This window comes from Garra rufa, unplaced genomic scaffold, assembly GCF_049309525.1.
Source record: "Garra rufa unplaced genomic scaffold, GarRuf1.0 hap1_unplaced_004, whole genome shotgun sequence".
Lineage (NCBI taxonomy): Eukaryota > Metazoa > Chordata > Actinopteri > Cypriniformes > Cyprinidae > Garra > Garra rufa.
The window spans coordinates 57834-79098 of record NW_027394279.1 but is presented as its reverse complement, the minus strand read 5'-3'; the positions used below and the strand labels follow the sequence as shown (position 1 = coordinate 79098).

Sequence of the window (21265 nt, the reverse complement as noted above, 5' to 3'; positions counted from 1 at the left end):
GAAAGGATGAAGCTGATTGGTTAGTTCATGTCACATGACCTGCGTTGCGCTTGCAGAATTCTGAAGAGTTGAGATGTTTTTATCTCGATTCTGATGTTTTATTCCCTGCCTTGTACGATTTGGCTGCTGCACACATTCATAATATGATCAATAAGAATGGACTGCATGTAAGCTTTAACGGACATTTGGACATCTGACTTTACTCCATGATGCACTTTTCATTTTTTCCAGGTTGACAAAATGTCAAAGCATTTTATCTTATTTAGAATTGTGGTGCCGTACACAAAAAAATAAAAACATTTTTGAAGAGTCAGGACTGTTTGCTATGATTGTTAGACCCAGATATATAATATACATTTCATTAGTTTATCTTAGATTTTGTATTCTCCTGTGTGCACAAAATTATCATATAAAAATATGAATGTATTGGTTATCGGTATCGATATCGGCATCGGCCAAAAGAAGGACTTAATTATCAGCTATCGGTTAGAATTTTTCATATCGTTATTATTTCATATTTCATATCCTAATAAATACTATATACTGTTTCATATTTTAATTAATTTTGCAATTTTAAGTCAGCACTCAACAATGTGGCCTCTTTCACCTGTGAATTTTTGTTAATTTTTATTTTGTGAATGTGCAATGTTAAGTAAGCACTTGTCTTCCAAACCCTTGCTGTACATACAAAGCAACTGTTAGTGAATATACATTTGATGACATTAAAAATAAATTCAAAACATTAAACTTGTTGTGTGTATTTGCAAAGCCATTTAAGAACCTCGCCTTAAGAGATAAACATTTTAAGTTTAGTGATTAAAACAATTTTGAAATTTACTCAACGAAATGTGATTATTTAAATGTAACTAAAATAAATTGATTGCAACCACTTACCTTTTATTATATATTTTTAGTAAATTCAATGAATATTTTTTCTTCAGAAACAAATACATAAAGAGTAAGTAGCATAATTGGGCTGAAATAACTCTTTTTTTTTTTTAATACTAAGTTAACTAAATAAAATTGATTAAATACAAATAAATGTGCTTGTTTAAATTTAGATCAAATCAATTGATTGCAACCACTTACCTTAAAAAAATTAAGTAAATTCAATTAATAATTTTTTCAGTGTTCCTGTGTGAACAATCCCTTACTCATTCTGAACTCTCAGGGGTTATTTGGTTTGATGAGGCTTGTAAATGTACCAATTTTGTAAATGCCAAGAAAACAATCAATGCTTCACACATTTCATAATTCACAGAACTGTTACACTTACCTGACAGCAATGAGGCACATCCACCATTCAGCGGAGCTAAAGGCAATGAAACCAAAGGTCAGAACAGATTCAGATCAAATAGTCAAAAACAGACAGAACTAAGAAACAAACAACAAGAAAAGCTTTGGAATAGAGAAGGACTGATATAAACATTCTGGGCCAAAACAGCTTTGCTAAAATCTTAATGAAATAAATCAACATCTCAAATGTATTAAACTACAAAGTGACAAGAAAAATTATAATTGAAGACCTTTTAGTGAAACACACACATCCATGCAGACACAATCACAGGAATAAAAATGCACTGATGTGACAGAGGATCAAGAAGAGTCTGTATTAAACTTACCATACCCGCGTCCACTACGCCTCCCTAAGAACAAATTTACTTCACATCAATATGAGCAGCACACAGCATATGTAAACTGTCACTTGACAATTAAGTATTTTGAAGTCATAAGTTTATTCATTTTAAACATTTTCTAAAGAAAATGTGATTGGCGCTCATCCTGCAAAAGCCACTGCCACAAACTGGTGTCCTGGGACTTCTTATATTTAATACGTATCTAATATATATTTTTTCCACTATAAGAGCACTAACCGGGTGTCTGCACTCTTCTCTGCAGCAGGGGTCCTTTCACAGTCTGTCTGCTGTCTTTATTCACAGCAATGAAGGCTGTATGAACACTGCTCACTCCTGCCTGAACACTGAGCTCCACCATCCTGCTCCTGATGCCCTTAACATCTCCAGCACCTGACCTCTCCTCCTGCTCCAGAGAACGAATCAGGGTCCGAGCAGCCAACCTGTGAATGGACAACCTGCAGAAACAATTTTTGGATTTTAAAAGCGAACAGTTAATGTCAGTCCAAACACCATGAGTTTTATGTGTGTCTTACCCTGTTTCCTCAGTTGGTTTGAGACAGAAGTGGAGCTGGTTTGTCACTGGTTGATCTTTAAGAGTGTATTTGACTGTCATTGTTCCCTCAGAGCCTTCTGAACTCTGTGAGAGAAGAAAGGCAGATTTTTATATTCTAAACAAATAGGAGACCCTGGAATTAAAAAGAAACACACACTACATCATCTCACCTCTCCTTTAAGTTGGGCATAAATGAGTGTCCTTTCACCCTGGAGGAGTACATTGATGGGTGGAGACAGTGTGTCAACAGTAACTCCATCTGGAAGGGCCCAGTCCAGAGAGATATTAACCACAGCGGGCTGCAGTGCAAACCTGAGCGACTGCATCACCTGATATAGTTTGAAGAGAAAGAGAAACCATTGAGACATTTGACTAGGAAACATCTTTGGCTGTGAGATCCAGTGGAGAGCTTTACTTTGGGCTGCATGCGGTCGGTGTCTGTGATGAACTGAGCGTGACCAGATCCCTCCCTGGCCATTCCTGTGATGAGAGCGGCACTTGCACCCTCACCAATCCCGAATGAGAAACACCTGAAGACACAATAAACTGTTACTGTTAGTGATGAAGATATGAATGATGGACAGATCAAACTCAGGAGACCTTTACCTGTGAGAGTGAGCGTGACTTTTCACCAGGTCCAGAACCTCTTTAGTGTTTCCCACCTCTCCATCAGTGAAGATGAACAGCTGAAGAGAAAAATAATAAATTGACTAAGATCCTTCACATTAGTACAGAGCATCATTCAGGTGCACATTGCTGTACCTGTCTGGGGTGTTTGGGGTTACAGCGCTGACTGTAGATGTGTTTTAGAGGCCTTAAAATCTCTGTGCCGCCCATGTCTGCTTGCATTTCCTTCACTCTGTTCAGAGCCTGTTTCATTGTTTTCTGTTTGTACAAAACACTCTGACTGCAAAGACAGAGAAAAACATCTCATCTCCACTCATTACAAAACTGATTATCTATGAATAAAAATCTAGTCACTAACGGGAAGGAGGACTGAAAACGAGAACCAAATCCATAGATATTGAAGTAACATCCCATGGGCAGACTCTTCAACAGTAACACCAGAGTGTCCTATAGAGAGACATGGATAGATATTTAAACTCAACATAACTCTTACATAACACACATTCCTGGGCACAACTACATAAACATAGCCGTTAAGTTAGGTCTATCAAGGAGTAATGAGTGTAATATTTCAGATTCAGATAAGACCAATCTATCTTTTTGTAAATGACCATGTAATGTTATGATGAATATAAAGGAAAAAAAACAAAACAGTTGACTGAGCGTTTAAGACAAGTGTAAGCAGTTTATGCAACAAATTCTTAATGCACACAAGTCATTGGTCATTTTTCACAATAAATAAAATCCCAAAACATCAACTAAACACCCATAAATAAAATCTATATTCTGGCATAAAAACTGTTACTGAATCTTAAATCTTAACCTTTGCGCTTTCAATGCGCATCTGTGCTCCTCTCTCATGATGCATTATGCTGCTCATACTGCCTGATCTGTCAATCACAAATACAAACTCGCCATGATTTCCCAGTGATTTCATCACTTCCTCTGAGAACTCTGGGTACAAACTTATCATGACCACTGGGTCCCTCATCAGAGAGCCTGAAATATGAGAAAAACTAGGTCTCAAATAACACACTATACACTTGTACTATGCACTCTACATTTTAGTTTCTACATTTTAAGAGGTAAATTTGTCATCTAACATTGATGTCTGGTACCTGATGGGGAAGTAGCCACTCCTGCCTCCACTATAGCAGAGGGCTGATGGGTATCCTGATAGAACACAAACAGCTCAACGTCCTTATCAAACATGTGACCAGGACTCAGATTCACCTACACACACAAACAACACATGCATAAAACTGCTCTGCTCACACATCCAGATAAACACATGAAGACACACAGTACCGTAGCCTGAGTGTGATCAGAGTTGACGAACACTAGAGGATCCAGAGTGCAGTTGGACTCGAGTTTGGAGATGGGCTTTGGAGAGCTCACATGGACACTGAGAGTCAGCGTGTAGGGAACAGCTCCACATCCTGATGAAATCTCTGAGACTATACCAGCATCTGAACCTGAAGCAGCTGCTGTAGTACCTGCTGGTGTGTATCGGGGGTTGAGTACAGCCGGCAGACAGAAGCGCAGCGAGTGGTCGTCCTGCACAGCGAGCTCAGTGACGTAGATGATGGTGACAGCAGCGTTCTGACCCGCCGACAGACACCCGACACTCAGTTTGAACACATCAGGACTCTCTGCACTCTCTTCCAACAGAAACGCCTGCTGACCCGAACTCACAGCGTCATCATACTGATCCCTTGCCTGCAGGATACAGTTTTGTTTTGTGATGCACAGTAAAAACAAATGCAACTGAGCTGAGGTTTGTATTTGGACTCACCCTTTGTCTGTCCTTCACTTCTCCCACAATCTCCTGCTGTCCGATCTTGGCACTGAAGTGGCAGACAGCAGCATCAGCAGGCAGAGGGAAGACGAACAAGGCCTCCAGGGGGCGCTCTTCCTCATTCACATACTGCAGAGTGGAGGAGACTGTGGCTACATGATCCTGAACACCAACCTCCACTGAGATGCTCTTCAGAGGAACTGAGTCACACAAACCAACACAACATCATCACAAACACATTTTGTTGCCATTCTGTTAGGTGGAGTTGATTTGCTTGAAATTTAAGATGAACTGCGATTTATTTAATTGGAACGCATTTGGGGGTTCAGTCTTCAAGAGCCACCACAGCCAGTTAGGCACTAAAACTGGTGTACTAATTCGCTATTGATCTCTAAGTTTAATGGGTTTACTATATCTTTATAAAACGTTGACCTGGTACAAAAATAGTCAGATGTACAATATAAAAATAATGTTATTCTTTGGAGCTAAATATATCAACTGTTCCAGTCTGACACTTGGACTGTGCCAGGAATGTTGATTAAGCTCTTTGACTAAAATGTAAATTAAACTCTCACATTATCATAAACAAGAACGTGTTAATATAATTAATAACAAAAAAGATGAACGCGAGGTGATATTTTCCCCCTTTGGTAAAAATGTAGTTCATTACATAGTAGGCTATTATACTAAGACAAATTGCGAAAAACTGTGTGGAAAACACCTCAGCTCTAAAACACAATACAAAGTTTACACGTAACATTAAATGTAAACAGGTGCATTCTTACCTGGCTCATTTTTCACAGTTACAAGACCACAGATCTCCATTCTCGCACTCAAGACGGTTCTTCAAATTGAAACTAAAACTCAAACACCGAACCTGCTGCCTTAAGGTCTGCCTTAAATCCTGCCTTAAATCTTCACAGGTTAACTTTTACCGAGTAAATCTGTGTTTTTGAAAGTTTACAATGATGTCAAATGTTTGGGGAATGGTGAGATGAAATCGTGAAGACGCTCAATCACCCAGTCAGATATAAGACAGATACAGTGTAATAAGGATTGCAGAAGTGCTGTGGCAACAGCCGTTTCAATCGTGAATATTCAGTAGGTTGTGTTCAGAAGCTCTCCGCGGTTTCAATACAACTTCCGCATTGATGTTACGGTAACACTTTAGAATAATGGGCCGTTGTTAACAATAGGTAGTTCTGCATTAACACTTAACGTAATACTATTAACTAATAGAAAAGCAAGATTAACTAAGCAGTAGGTAATTGCTAATTTTGGACAAAGGTAGTCCCTTATTAGGTATTTGATGATTACTAAAGAAAAAATTGTCATTGAGAACTACTTGTGAACTGTGAGCAATTCATAAAGAATAACTAATTAATTATCACAACAGTAACATTTATAAAATCAACAATTAGGTTCTTTGTGCAAAGTAATTTATGAAAACCGCCACCATCACCGGTTGAAATTGTGACTCTGACCAAAATATGAATGGATGTGTTCTCTGTTCATTTCAAACAAACATATAATTTATTTAATTAGGATGTAATTCCAGCAATGATTGTATTCTCATGATTGGATTATTTCACTATTGTGAGCTGCATTTAGTTCAATGTTGTTGTTGTTGTTTTTTAAGTATTCTGGGGCAGGCTTCACTTTAGTGTGATGGTAAATATATTTTGCTTCCGTAATGAAGACATTAACTGCATTTATTTTGTTAAGCACAAACACAACATTTTCCACATTACAATGTCTGTTAGAATATCAGTATAGTGCTTCAAAGAAATGCATGGCTGTACAGTAGGCTATGTCATTTAAAACAGGGATTCTCAACCGGTGGGCCGCGGCCCACTAGTGGGCCTCAGTGATCCTCCAGGTGGGCCGCGAGATGGCTTAAAATTAATTTAAATATTGTTCTAAAATGAGCAAAGCACGCCTCTTTCGTGTTCTGTGATGGATTGCTTTGTACTCGGCGCAGCAAGCCTCATCGTATTGTTAAATACAGACTGAACGGCGGCTCAAAACTTCTAACTTATGCACGCAAGCGTCATTAGATACCTGCAAGGGACCAGAATATGTGAGCGGAGTCGAGCGGCAACATTTTCCCCTCCGCGCTCCGTGCATTTAATAGCCTAATCACTCCTCTCCGGGTGCATTATTTACCGCTCCCGCTCCACTCCTCGCTCACTGATATCAGAAACACCGCTCCGCGTCAAAAAAAAAAAAAAAAAAAAAAAAATTCAGTATGTTTGAAATATAACAGTCATGTTCATAACATATATTAAAACACAAAAAATGATCAAATAAAATATCAAGAGAGTTTGGAACACTACTGTGCAAACTATGTTCCTACCACATGCCAAACTAATAACACTGTCAGCATTAAAAGAGTATAATTTCTGCTTTTTGCAGTGCAAAGTTTGTAATGAAAATAATACGTTTTCATCGTAGTTATTTCTGCTCATTCGAAATCAGATACCATTACATTTGTTTCAATGCATTGCTTGTGAATAAGTGTTGTTCACCTAAAAATATTAAGTATCTAGAAGGAACAAACTAATTCCTTTTGAACTAATTTACCGCTCATGTCTATTGCCGTCATCATAACCTTCACATTCTTTCTGATTTGCGTGATCCATCTCTATCAAGCTAGGTAAATATGTTTAACATGTGAATTCTTGCTTAATATGCAGTAATATTACGGACAGTTGGCGTGAATTGTTCTCATGATGGAGCGGTCGTGGAGCGCGTAAAAACCACGACGCTCCGACTTTTCAAAAATCCGCTCATCCCTCCATTCAGAATAACACCGCTTCACTCCGCGCTCCGCTCCGCTCACATACTCTTCAAGGGACGGATTTTTTTGTCCCGCGCCCGCCGGCTCCCGCAGAAATCAATGTATGTTATTTCGTCCCGCTCCGCCCGCGACATTCGTTTTTTGTCCCCCACTCACGCCAGCAAAAGCCCGCATAAAAGTAACCTATACCCCGTGGGAAAACAGGTCTCTACTTCATCTCTTGACTGCATGGAACAAACCCTTGCGCTAATTTGAAGGTAAAGACGATCAGAATGGTAACGGACTTGCGCGTAATGTATGACACATCGGAGTCTAGGCACGCTATTCCGCTATTAGTCCGCTATAGATTCACAAACTATTCATGCTTTCGGGGCTCTGATCCTTATATTTTGCGTGAAATTTCAAAATATTTGCATAGTTGTCAAAATGAATGTCTTGTGAGTGTTTTATAATGAATGCTCACCCATAGAGGTGGATCTTGTGAGGCTCAGTGGTGTTTATGCACATATAAGCACCAGCATCAACAGATTCAGAATGGATTTGCTGTATTTTTCATTTGTATATTTTATAATGGATACAAACAGTAGATATTCTGTCAATCCAGTTCAAATGGACAGGTTTAGTGAGTGGAATCTTGGCATCTCCCTGTTGTTCTGTTTGGCAGGTTCACTTACTTATAATAAAAAGTACTCTGAAGTTGTAAAGAATGTCTGAATTAAAGAATTCAGGAGCTTTAAACCTGTATATGTATATTTATGTTAAAAAGTTAGAACTGAATAGAGGGTTTTCTTTTAAATTCAGCTTTAATTTAAAGTTTGTTTGTTTGTTTGAGTTTTTTTATAGCATGCAGTAGAAGAATAAGGCAAAACAAATGTTTTGGTTATTAAAAAAAGGTTTAAAAAAATGAAATGAGGAAATGTCAGGCATAGGAGGGCCTTGCAAAATTGACCCGAGAAGGAGGTGGGCCCCGGCGCAAAAAAGGTTGAGAACCCCTGATTTAAAATATGATAAAAACTGTTTATTGTAAATTACTTGCAAAATCCATCTTAACCCCTCAATAATAACTCAAGTGTTACCTTGTCAGTCCGCATGAACTACTAGTGTGATCTGGCCCATTATTTTAAAGTGAAAAACCCCTCACCAACATGACTATATGCAACATGATCTCATGATAATTCGTATGTAAGTTATTTACATAAAATGTGGTTCTCCAAAACGTACATTTAACTTACTTACGTTTTTCCAGACACTAAAACATTCAATACTGACGTATTTACAGCATCTAAACGTACAAATACTTAGCATTTTTAGGTCTACAAAATGTTAAACAAGACTACACTTTAAACCATTAAAATAAATGACATTTCTGCAATCGTTTAACCATTCATGTAATATTAGCTTCGCTTGCCGTGGTGGGACACAAAAGGCGTTTTCTCCGACATGCTGTGACTAACAATACAACCATAAAATGCACCGAACACGCATCATAATCATAAAATCAAACAATTTTATTTGTACGATGTAATCCAGATCTTCAGAATTCATACAATTGCGAGGAACAGACCCAAATTCAAGCCTTTATATGACGATCCTGACATCTCCATCCCGAGCAGCGACTCCAACAGCAAAAAAAAAACCCCGCGCTGCAGTGCATTTAAGAATTCAAATACAAACGCACCAGGAAACTACAGGCTTTACGGCAGGAAAATTGAACGTTCATTGGCTCTTGCCAGCATTCGCTACAGATTACGACATGCCGTGTTTCTGGTGAGATTTGAGCGATGCGCAGGCGCCACCATCACGGAGAGGATCAGGATAATATTTTCAGCCATCAGCAACTTAAATTTTATCCTACTCTGTACCTCAAAGAAACCTACTGTATTCCGCCAGAGACGACTGCGGTTGCAAACGCATAGTCATTTGGATTACTTTTTGGTACGGCTGTTGACATTTTTGCAATAATAAATGATTGCGATTGCACGTTTCCATCTTTCATGTTTTTCTTTATTACTGGAAGACAAACAAGGTCTCCAGGGGGCGCTCTTCCTCATTCATATACTGCAGAGTGGAGGATCCTGAACACCAACCTCCACTGAGATGCTCTTCAGAGGAACTGAGTCACACAAACCAATACATAACATCACAAGCACCAAAACAAATATATGTCATACAGCTCTGATAAAAAAAAAAAAAGATTGTATTAGACACTATATTTAAAATTACACTCCCTTAAGAACACGAACGTATAGATAGATAACTAACGTTATAATTTGGTTAACAAAGGAGAAAGGGACATATGTTTCATAACATTTGTGAAAAATACACTTCTTAAAAGAAAGAACATTCTTTTAATTTAGGAAACAGTAATATTAGTTTATTTCATGAGTAATAATTAGTAAACAGGTGAAATCATACCTGGAACATATTTCTCGGAGAGAAGACCTAAGTTCTCCATTCTCACGCTCCGTTAAACTTAATGACTAGAAGACCTAACGTTACTTCAAAAGTGAATGAAAAGTGAACATCAAACACTAACATTACTACTTTTAACTTTGGTTACCGACAGAGTCATTAAATGAGAAGATCTATGTCTTGAGAGTTTCTATCGTTTGAGGGAGAGACGATTTCTGTCGTTCAAACACCGCAGAATCAATCAGAGACCGTTAACTCTGCGTTGTGTCCAATTTCTGACGCGTCACGTTATTTAAATTGAGGCGTAGGTTTAGCTCATGAATATTAAGTAGCTACAGTGTAGGAGTGAAAACGTCCTATGCAGGCGCTAAACATAATGGCTGATTCTTCCATTAAATGTATTCAATTGCATTAAAAACGTTTTATTGCATTTATAAACTATTTTTTCTTAATTTAGTATCTTTTGCACGGAAATGGAGGTTTAAGACTAAGATTTCGCCAGACTGTAATCTAAATCTGAACATATTACAGGTTGAACAGACGCCCTCTACTGGAGAAACTAACAACATGACAAACACTGACAGCTAATAAATGAATAATAAATAAATAAAGACATCTTGACCAGAGATTTTGTGCTGAAATACTGCCCCAAAAGTAGTTGGATATAAACTACATGTAGGAATATCTCTGCATTAGATAAGTTATATGCATTCATTGGTCTTTTATACCAAATATATTTACAAAATTTAGCTAAAAAAATGCTATCAATAATGAAATAAATGTTTTTGCTTTAAATTGTATAGTTCTATACATACATTATAAATGTATAGGTAGAGGTGTAGAGGTAGGAAGAGAAGGAGAGGAGATAGGAGGAGTAGGAAAAGACGAAGGAGAGAAGGTAAAAGGAGAAGGAAAAGCAGGAGAGGAAGGAGTCAGAAAGAGCTGAGGAGAAAAGAAAGAGGAAGACGTGGTGGCGGAGGCTTCACTCTTTCTTCAGAGCTGCCAAAAAACAGCCTCCAAAGAGCAGCTCAGGTCAGGGAGAGGAGGAGCAGAAGCAGGATGAGGAAGAGAAGAGGAAGGTGGCTTGGGCTGTAAGTAGTAGTGTGATGGTAAATCACACAACCATGTTATGAGAATGTGTTTTGTTTCTAAACAGCTCTACTTTGATCATATAAAAACTAATATGATCAAACACAATATCAAAATGTACATCAGCACATGCTGTACCAAAATCCACTCCAAAACCATGATTAGATCTTTATTCTGTGACATGTTAAAAACATTACTGTTTTATGTCTAGATGTACTAATATGTGTTCAAACTTTAAATATCCAGTCAGTATAATTACATGAACATTATTTTTGAATATAAAAAACGCTAATTTATCCAGTAATGTTTTTATGAGTGAGTCATTTATTCATTCAAACCACTTTTTCATAAATTTAATATTAAAAATTGGTGTATTGAATATATTGTACTTTAAATATATATATATATACAGGTCCTTTTCAAAAAATTAGCATATTGTGATAAAGTTCATTATTTTCAGTAATGTACTGATCAACATTAGACTTTAGATTTTAGATTCATTACACACAACTGAAGTAGTTCAAGCCTTTTATTGTTTTAAATATTGATGATTTTGGCATACAGCTCATGAAAACCCAAAATTCCTGGATGAGCTTAAGGCCGCTATCGAATCATCCTGGGCCTCCATAACACCACAGCAGTGCCACAGGCTGATTGCCTCCATGCCACGCCACATTGAAGCAGTCATTTCTGCAAAAAGGATTCCCGACCAAGTATTGAGTGCATAACTGAACATAATTATTTGAAGGCTGACTTTTTTTGTATTAAAAACACTTTTCTTTTATTGGTCGGATGAAATATGCAAATTTTTTGAGAATTTTGGGTTTTCATGAGCTGTATGCCAAAATCATCAATATAACAACAATAAAAGGCTTGAACTACTTCAGTTGTGTCTAATGAATCTAAAATATATGAAAGTCTAATGTTTATCAATACATTACAGAAAATAATGAACTTTATCACAATATGCTAATTTTTTGAAAAGGACCTGTATGTATATGTATATATATATATATATATATATATATATATATATATACATACACACACACATACAGTATATATATATGTATTAAATGTTTATTAATTTATTCAAATGAATTAAACACTCAGACTGCAGCAATTGATATTCTGTCTCACATTTTTTGCTGAATTCGTACCTCATTGAGATGCTGCTGTCTCATGGACCATCGTAGAACAGAGAGATTATGATATGAAAAATCACTAAATTGTATTCCGTTAAACATATTCATGTGTAAAACCTTTAAAAGATGGTAATACAAAGATGTTCATCATTATTGATCTGTCCTGGTTATATCAATAGCTCTTGTAGTAGCCATCATACTTTATCTAAATGAAATGTATGTTGAAATATAGGGACATCATGATATGACTATTTTATGGTGTGTTTGGTTTTATTATTGCATTAAAACTTGGGAAGATTCTTTTCACTTTAATAGTAGTCTCAGCATTGTGTTGGCACCCAAATTTAAATAAAGTTCAACTTTACAAATGTTTTGATTGATTAAAAACCGGTCTAACAGCTTCAGATAAACACTGATACACACACAAACACAACAACAACTATAAGAAACAGGAAATGTTTTAGTTTATTCTGATCATTATTTCATTTTGAAACCCAATGAGATTTAAAATATTCTGTATAACAATATGGTGTTGATTTAAACTAATAAAACACAAATTTAATGAAACCCTGACAGAAATGGTGAAACATCAACAGTTCTTTGGTCTTCTGATGGATCAGGATGTAGAAACGCTGACGTCTTCAGATTCCCAGAGTCTCTTTGGTCACCTGACATCCGAGCAGGACATTCCCCGCACACACACACTGAGACAGATCTCCCACTGAAACACACACACACACTCAAATCATCAGTGTGTGCGTCAGATAAACGCTGACTGAATGAATGTGGTCTGGAATGGAGATCTCACCTTTCTGAGAGCCGATCCATGACTCTGCCTTCATTGCCACAAACTGCCACTCCACCTGCTGCTCTATTTTACAGCCGTATAACCAGATCAGAGCCAGGAGAGTGGCCCATACTGACCCATCCACCTGTGGACAAACCATTTGTCACTGGACACTGGACACAATCATGGCTGTCTTGTTATTTCATTACATCTCTCACCTGTGCTGGTTTCTGATTGGTCAGCTCATCCTCCGTCTTCCCAAACACATCAGCCAGTGTGGCATCCAGATCCCAGCAGCCTGACGCCTTTTGGAGAGAGACCAGCTGGAGTAACAGGTCCTTCTGGGGGACAGGAGCAGCTGAACAAATTAACACACATTTAGAATAATGGTAAAATGGACAGATAAAGTCTGAGGTTTGTTTAGGGCCAAGCACTAAAGGTAAGTACACACCCACTGTTTTCATGACTGTTCTTTCTCCTTCTTTGTCTTCTTCACTGTCCCACTCTTCTTCATAATCATCTTTCACACTTGAGTCTATGGAAGCCCACAGAATCATAAGTAAGTTATGAAAATTTCTATCTAGTTGTTGTTGTTATCTCTACAAGACAGATCGTCGACTGATGAATTTGCTTCTATGAATTTAATGTCAAGCACACCACACAGAACTTGAGGCTAAGTTTCTGCAAGGATTTGGCATATTAAGACAAAATTTGGATATCATTGGCATCACACCCTAGTTGAACTAAGTATTGGAAAATTGATATTTCCAATAATACATATTTTTCCAGTGTCACAATCAACTATTACACTGAGGTGCACTTACCTGACAATGAATTAGATCTTCTGAAGGCCGGTGGCTGAGCGGATTTAGCATCTATTGGCAGAGAAATCGGGTAAGAACAAATTCAGATCTTGAGAAACAGCCAAGAACAGACACATCCACAAGAGTTTTGCTCTCCAGAGGACAAGCTCTCCAGAACCGACATTGGACACCCCTGATATATATATATATATATATATATATATATATACACCAAAACACACACACAAAAAAAACCTGAAAATAGACACAATATAATTTATCTTACCATCACTGAAATGCCGCAGGTTCATCCCTACAAACAAACAAATAATCTCACATCTTTCTCATCTACAGCTGTTAGTACTAAAGCACTCAAAACTAAAAAATAAAGGAATGGAGAATTAAATAAATAATTGAATGTACCAAATATGTAATATGCCATGAAAAACAATAATTACTGCTTAAAACATTTGATACTTAACTTTTTCAAAAAACTAGTAATACACTGATGTGCATTTACCTTGCCTGATGATTCCTAAGAGCCCTGGGTGTGCTGACTGAACGGCTACAGGCAGAGAGCTATCTGGAGAAATAGCCAAAAACAGACACATCCAATAGACACAGCAACAATATGTGTCTGTGAGAGGTACATTGGTTTTGAAATAGAAAGGAAAAAAGGTCACAGTTGTATCCTCACAGGCATACACAATCAAATAGCACACACACGCAATTGGAGCACTAACCACGTGTCTGCACTCTTCTCTGCAGCAGGGGTCCTTTCACAGTCTGTCTGTTGTCTTTATTCACAGCAATGAAGGCTGTATGAACACTGCTCACTCCTGCCTGAACACTGAGCTCCACCATCCTGCTCCTGATGCCCTCAACATCTGCAGCACCTGACCTCTCCTCCTGCTCTAGAGAACGGATCAAGGTCCGAACTGCCAGCCGGTGAATGGACAACCTGCAGAAACAAAGAGGAAATTTGTTGAATTCAAAAAACTTACAGTTGATGTCACTTCAATTCATTGTGTTTCTAATATATGTGTTACCCTGTTTCCAAAGTTGGTTTGAGGCAGAAGTGGAGCTGGTTTGTTACTGGATGATCTTTAAAACTGTATCTGACAGTCACTGTTCCCTCAGAGCCTCCTGAACTCTATGAGAGAGAAAAGGCAGATTTATATAAGCTAAACAAATGAGAGTCACTGAAACACACGCTACATCATCTCACCTCTCCTTTAAGTTGGGCATAAATGAGTGTCCTTTGACCCTGGAAGAGCACAGTGATGGGTGGAGACAGTGTGTCAACAGTAACTCCATCTGGAAGGCTCCAATCCACAGAGATATTAACCACAGCGGGCTGCAGTGCAAACCTGAGCGACTGCATCACCTGATATAGTTTGAAGAGAAAGAGAAACCATTGAGACATTTGACTAGGAAACATCTGTGGCTGTGAAATCCAGTGGAGAGCTTTACTTTGGGCTGCATGCGGTCGGTGTCTGTGATGAACTGAGCGTAACCAGATCCCTCCCTGGCCATTCCTGTGATGAGAGCGGCACTTGCACCCTCACCAATCCCGAATGAGAAACACCTGAAGACACAATAAACTCTGTTACTGTTAGTGATGAAGATATGAATGATGGACAGATCAAACCCAGCAGACCTTTACCTGTGAGAGTGAGTGTGACTTTTCACCAGATCCAGAACCGCTTTAGTGTTAAACACCTCTCCATCAGTGAAGATGAACAGCTGAAGAGAGAAAAACATCTGAGTCTTAAATCTTGTTTATACCTTGTTTAAACCCAAGTAGTTCAGGTGCACATTGTTGTACCTGTCTGGGCTGATCAGGGTGACAGGGCTGACTGTAGATGTGTTTTAGAGGCTGTAAAATCTCTGTGCCGCCCATGTCTGCTTGCATTTCCTTCACTCTCTTCAGAGCCTGATCCATTGTGTCCTGATTGTACTCAACACTCTGACTGCAAAGACAAAAACAAACAAATCATTTCCACAGACACATTTCAATATTGAATATCTATAAATGAAGATCTAGTTACTAACGGGAAGATGGACTCAAAACGAGAGCCAAATCCATAGATATTGAAGTAGCATCCCATGGGCAGACTCTTCAACAGTAACAGCAGAGTGTCCTATAGAAAGATATGTACAGATATTTAAAAGTTGATGACATGAGAAACCAAATGTTCCTTGATCTTTTGATACAGAAAAGGTCTTTGTATGCTCAATAAATTATTTAAGTTTCAATGAGTGTCACGTCCCATGTTCGCATTCTGACACAGTCCCCATGCTCGAGTCTGTCCTCAGTAGGATAAATGGAGTGAAAGAATGTTAACTTTGACGCTTTTGTTTTTAAACAACTCATTTGTGTCTTTGTACAGATATCAGAAGAATATCAGCGTAAGGAACAAGTGGATAGTTATTTTTAATGGCATGTCGGATCATGTCAGAGGACTGTTCGAATTTCAGAGCTATTTGTTTTGCAATCGAGGCAGTATCAGACAGTTCACAAATAAACATTTGTTGAAAGATGAAGCGGTACTAGATCTGACAGTAGCTGAAAACTCCAAGTAAAAGATTTCATAATGCTTTGTCTGGAAATTACTATTTTATTTTGATTATGTTTTCAAATCACTCAAAACATGAAATAGCAAGATACCTTAGCACTGTCTATCCGTTTCTGTGCTCCTCTCTCATGATGCATCATGCTGCCCATACTGCCTGATCTGTCAATCACAAATACAAACTCGCCTTGATTTCCCAGTGATTTCATCACTTTCTCTGGGAACTCTGGGTACAAACTTATCATGACCACTGGGTCCCTCATTAGAGAGCCTGAAATAAATAAAGAAAAGCTGTGTCTCAAATGAAAAACTAAATACTATGAACATCTAACATTGGAATCTGGTTTCCCCCTCCAAAGAGTCAGTGATCACTCAATCCCATAACCCCAGTGAGTTACAGGTCCTACCTGATGGGGCAGTGGTCAGTCCTGCCTCCACTATAGCAGAGGGCTGATGGGTATCCTGATAGAACACAAACAGCTCAACGTCCTTATCAAACATGTGACCAGGACTCAGATTCACCTACACACACAAACAACACATGCATAAAACTGCTCTGCTCACACATCCAGATAAACACATGAAGACACACGGTACCGTAGCCTGAGTGTGATCAGAGTTGACGAACACTAGAGGATCCAGAGTGCAGTTGGACTCGAGTTTGGAGATGGGCTTTGGAGAGCTCACATGGACACTGAGAGTCAGCGTGTAGGGAACAGCTCCACATCCTGATGAAATCTCTGAGACTATACCAGCATCTGAACCTGAAGCAGCTGCTGTAGTACCTGCTGGTGTGTATCGGGGGTTGAGTACAGCCGGCAGACAGAAGCGCAGCGAGTGGTCGTCCTGCACAGCGAGCTCAGTGACGTAGATGATGGTGACAGCAGCGTTCTGACCCGCCGACAGACACCCGACACTCAGTTTGAACACATCAGGACTCTCTGCGCTCTCTTCCAACAGAAACGCCTGCTGACCTGAACTCACAGCGTCATCATACTGATCCCTCGCCTGCAAGATACAGTTTTGTGATGCACAGTAAAAATACATGCAACTGAGCTGATGTTTGTACTTGGACTCACGCTTTCTCTGTCCTGCACCTCTGCCACAATCTCCTGCTCTCCGATCTTGGCACTGAAGTGGCAGACAGCAGCATCAGCAGGCAGAGGGAAGACGAACAAGGCCTCCAGGGGGCGCTCTTCCTCATTCACATACTGCAGAGTGGAGGACACTGTGGCTACATGATCCTGAACCCGAATCTCCACTGAGATGCTCTTCAGAGGAACTGAGTCACACAAATAAAACAGTCCGTGTCACTAACTACAGTGCCAATCTCTGCCTTGAAACCGACAACAATGTCTCTTTTGATAATTGATATCTCGTTCAGATTCATTTCTTTATGGCAATCAACCTGTTTAATGAGGAAGTAAGGTAATGGGTGAGACTTCCGTTTCATTATCCGATATAGGGAAATAACGAGAAGAATAACAACTTGCAGTAAATGGTAAAACTGTTTGTACATCTAAAAATAGCTGGATGCGAACATGACCAGAAGCCACAGCCATAAAATTTACAAATGAGGAGGTGATTAACCAAGCGATCAGTGTAACTCTCAATGCCCTTTCGTGGTGAAAATAATCAGTACACAATTGCCAGCATGAAATATTGGTCGGTCTTTTACAGCGTATTTGCAAGTGCCAGTTGTTTTGAACGTGATGTTAAACAGGGACAATTCCAGGGACAGGACGCAAGAACTGAAAAACTTTACAGCCCTACCACAAATTAAGAAAAGTTTTAATTTAGAAAGAAGGTAACCGTAACAGTAAATGGGTGTTGTTGATTTTCTTCTCTATATGATATAGCAGCTTCCACATGTTTTTTTTTCTGTGGTTTAGACAGCATAAATTAGCTAATCAACGTATTCAGTACTACATTAAACATGCAATGCATGCTGTTGTTTACCTCTAAAAATCTCCAAAATGGCCGTGCATCCAGGTAACTGACCAAACCGTGACGTAAGTGCAAACCCTCTACTCAACTGTTAATTCATTTTTAGCATTTCAACTTTGTTACACTTTTCTAAAGGCGTTTCAGTAAATTCAAGATAAAACGTGTGACTTAGGACAGTAATTTAGCCTATTAAAAAAATTATTTGCATTTTATATTTTATTTTAATTATTAAATATTAATGGAATTATACAATATGAACAGAAGAGAAAGTTAAAGGAAAAATTAGGTATAACTGTTGTTAAAAAAATGTCTTAAAAGGAAAAAAATCACTTGCATAACTGTATTAAATGTGTTAATTAAACTAAAAGACATAATAAAGTATAAAAAAAATTGCAAATAGACTGAATGCATTAGTTTACAAAAAAAATGTTTATAGTAGGCTACTATCATTTATTTATTTATTTATTTTTTTTTTAACAATAAACCCCCATGTGTTTCCAACCTGGATAGTTGCTGGGGAAAAAAACAAAAAGCTAAAAAAAAACAAGCTGGTTGGCTGGGAAGTAGCTGGTTTTAGCTGGTCTCCTAGCCTGGCCAAGCTGGTTTTAGCTGGTCGGAAAGCTGTTCTCCCAGCATGACCAGCTAAAGAAGTGGTCAAAACCCCTCTAAACCAGCCTGCTGTTCTGAAAAAAAAAAAAACTTTGTTTTTTCATCCTGCATTTGCAGATCAGAAATTTCTGTTATCATTTAACCCTTTAAACTAAAATGCTATATTTTTTTGAAAGTTTTCATGCCTGTAGGCTATGTTAGGGTGACCATATTTTAGTAAAAAAAAAAAAAAAAGAGGATGTAGGTCAGGTAAGGTCCAAGTTTTGGTATCAAAATATGTCATTTCCATACCAAAACTGCATATTTTACAGTCAACATTATGCAGATTGATCATAAACACAGCTAAAAAGCTTCCTACCACCATGGCCATCCTTAATATCTACCACAGTTTTATCACAGGTAGAATGCAAAATGTTTCAATACAAACATTTCAGTCAAATAGAATTTATGCAGTATTTCAAACTTTTAACCCACGGAAGAAAACCTCCTGCAACTGTTTAAAATCAGGCCAATTCCGTGGAAAGAATGCAAATTTGGCAAACCTACATCCAATACGTGCTGCATCAAAAGCGAGTTAAATACTTCTCAGTCTGTGGTTTTCCCGCGGAATTGGTCTATTTTTACACTGTTGCCACGGGTAGTTTTTGATGTCCGCGGGTTTAAGCGACCCCAATAATGTCATATTTAGCCCTGAAATGCAAATTTACCAGGGGAACTTTGACCAAAAAAAAAAGTGTATCTTATCCCCAGAACTCGATTTTTAACAAGGAACCCCCTCGAAACGTGATTGGGAAAGTTTTGGGGTAGTTTTGAGTTGCAATTGGGCAGGTTCTTTTGTGAAAACCTGGTAACCCTGCTAATATTGATAGCGACTCTGTGATGCACGAAAATGTTATTCAATATAAGAATGTTTGGGGGAGCGGGATTAAGAAAACAGTCCCGTGGAAGGCTTTAATACCAAAACGCACACAATGAATGGCGACTGTAGAAAGCAAAAATCCCGGACATTTTGGGCGATTTAGGCCAGACGGAAAAAGAGGACCGGGGGAAAGAGGATGTATGGTCACCCTACTGTATGTTTACTTTTTTTACTGATAAAAATGTCGCTACATCCACGAACCTATAGCAATCTATATTTTCGGACTTTGATATTTGTAAAACCCATGTGTATGGCTGCTTTCCAGGTTAAATTTATGGCCTTGAATTTCTCAACAACTTATGACATTTCTGAAAAAATACTCTTTTCGATTAAAATCAACCTTCATTATTTTTATCTTCATTATAAGTACTTGCCTGTGTGAAAAACACCCCAACTCTAGGCTATTACAGATTTAAAAGTTTCAATTTAGATAAAAGTAAAAAGGTGATTTCATACCTGGATAATTTTTCCTAGAGACAAGACCGCAGATCTCCATTCTTAGGCTCTGTTACACAAAATGACTAGATGATCTAATTCAAAAGTGACCTAGAGCTTTTAATTCTGCCTCAGATCTTCACAGAGCAACTCATGTAATGAGCAAATGGATGAATGTTTCAGAAAGTCTCTACTGCGACCAACAGTATGGGGAAGTGGGAGATCATTTTAGGAAGTTGTTAAAACGCCGCTGTACTAGCAGTTGGAGACTAATGAATATTAATATTAGTAATGCAGAAGCCAGTAATTCTCAACAAAATTTCTAAGCAGCTTCCAAATATATGGCTGATTTGTCCATTAGATGGTAAATCCAAGACGGGCAGGGAAACACACACAAAAATCACCTTGAGATCTGACAAAGAAACACCAAACTGAAATCCAACTTAAATAGACGGGTTAATGACACAAGGACTGGTGTCCCCCCTGCTTCAGCGGGAGGATGAGGACACCGGGATCATCCATGACAAAAATATATATGTGACCCTGGACCACAAAACCAGTCTTAAGTCGCTGGGGTTTATTTGTAGCAATAGCCAAAAATACATAGTATGGGTCAAAATGATCCAAAAATCCAAAATGAGTAAAGATCATGTTCCATGAAGATTTTTTGAAAAATTCCTACTGTAATCCTATCAAAATGTAATTTTCGATTAGTAATATGCATTACCAAGAACTTAATTTGAACAACTTTAAAGGTGTTTTTCTCAGTATTTAGATTTTTTGCACCCTTAGATTCCAGATTTTCAAATAGATGTATCTCGGCCAAATATTGTCCTATCCTAACAAACCATACATCGATAGAAAGCTTATTTATTGAGCGTTCATATGATGTATATATCTCAGTTTTGTAAAATTTAACCTTTTGTCTGGTTTTGTGGTCCAGGGTCACATATATATAACAAGAAACAAAATCGTGGGGAACACGCCGCTTCTTTTCTTTCTTTCTTTTTTTGTTGTGGTCGGATCTTCTGTCACGGATGCGTGTAGAGAAGGAGGTGCACCAAGATGAAATGCAATAACAAGTCTTTTTAATAGTATCCACAACAGGTAAATCCAAGACAGGCAGGG

General features: G+C 38.2%; 2 protein-coding genes across 2 annotated transcripts; both read right to left on the bottom strand.

The window, feature by feature from the left end:
- Positions 1-1869: 1869 nt before the first annotated feature.
- LOC141312736 (von Willebrand factor A domain-containing protein 5A-like) lies at positions 1870-5440 on the bottom strand. The gene is made up of 12 exons (XM_073832615.1): positions 5401-5440; positions 4613-4815; positions 4126-4536; positions 3936-4050; positions 3641-3816; positions 3176-3264; positions 2953-3097; positions 2797-2876; positions 2606-2720; positions 2361-2519; positions 2171-2274; positions 1870-2092 (listed from the first exon to the last, which is right to left on the bottom strand). The coding sequence occupies exons 1-12, from the start codon at positions 5438-5440 to the stop codon at positions 1870-1872; spliced, it is 1860 nt and encodes a 619-aa protein (XP_073688716.1).
- A 7361-nt stretch (positions 5441-12801) lies between these two features.
- On the bottom strand, positions 12802-20198 carry LOC141312729 (von Willebrand factor A domain-containing protein 5A-like). The gene is made up of 18 exons (XM_073832609.1): positions 20159-20198; positions 17307-17509; positions 16825-17235; positions 16635-16749; positions 16323-16498; positions 15707-15795; positions 15480-15624; positions 15318-15397; positions 15125-15239; positions 14880-15038; positions 14701-14804; positions 14395-14612; positions 14172-14234; positions 13938-13964; positions 13673-13723; positions 13300-13383; positions 13067-13206; positions 12802-12993 (listed from the first exon to the last, which is right to left on the bottom strand). Exons 1-18 carry the CDS (start codon positions 20196-20198, stop codon positions 12802-12804), a joined length of 2412 nt encoding a protein of 803 aa, XP_073688710.1.
- Between the last annotated feature and the right edge of the window lie 1067 nt (positions 20199-21265).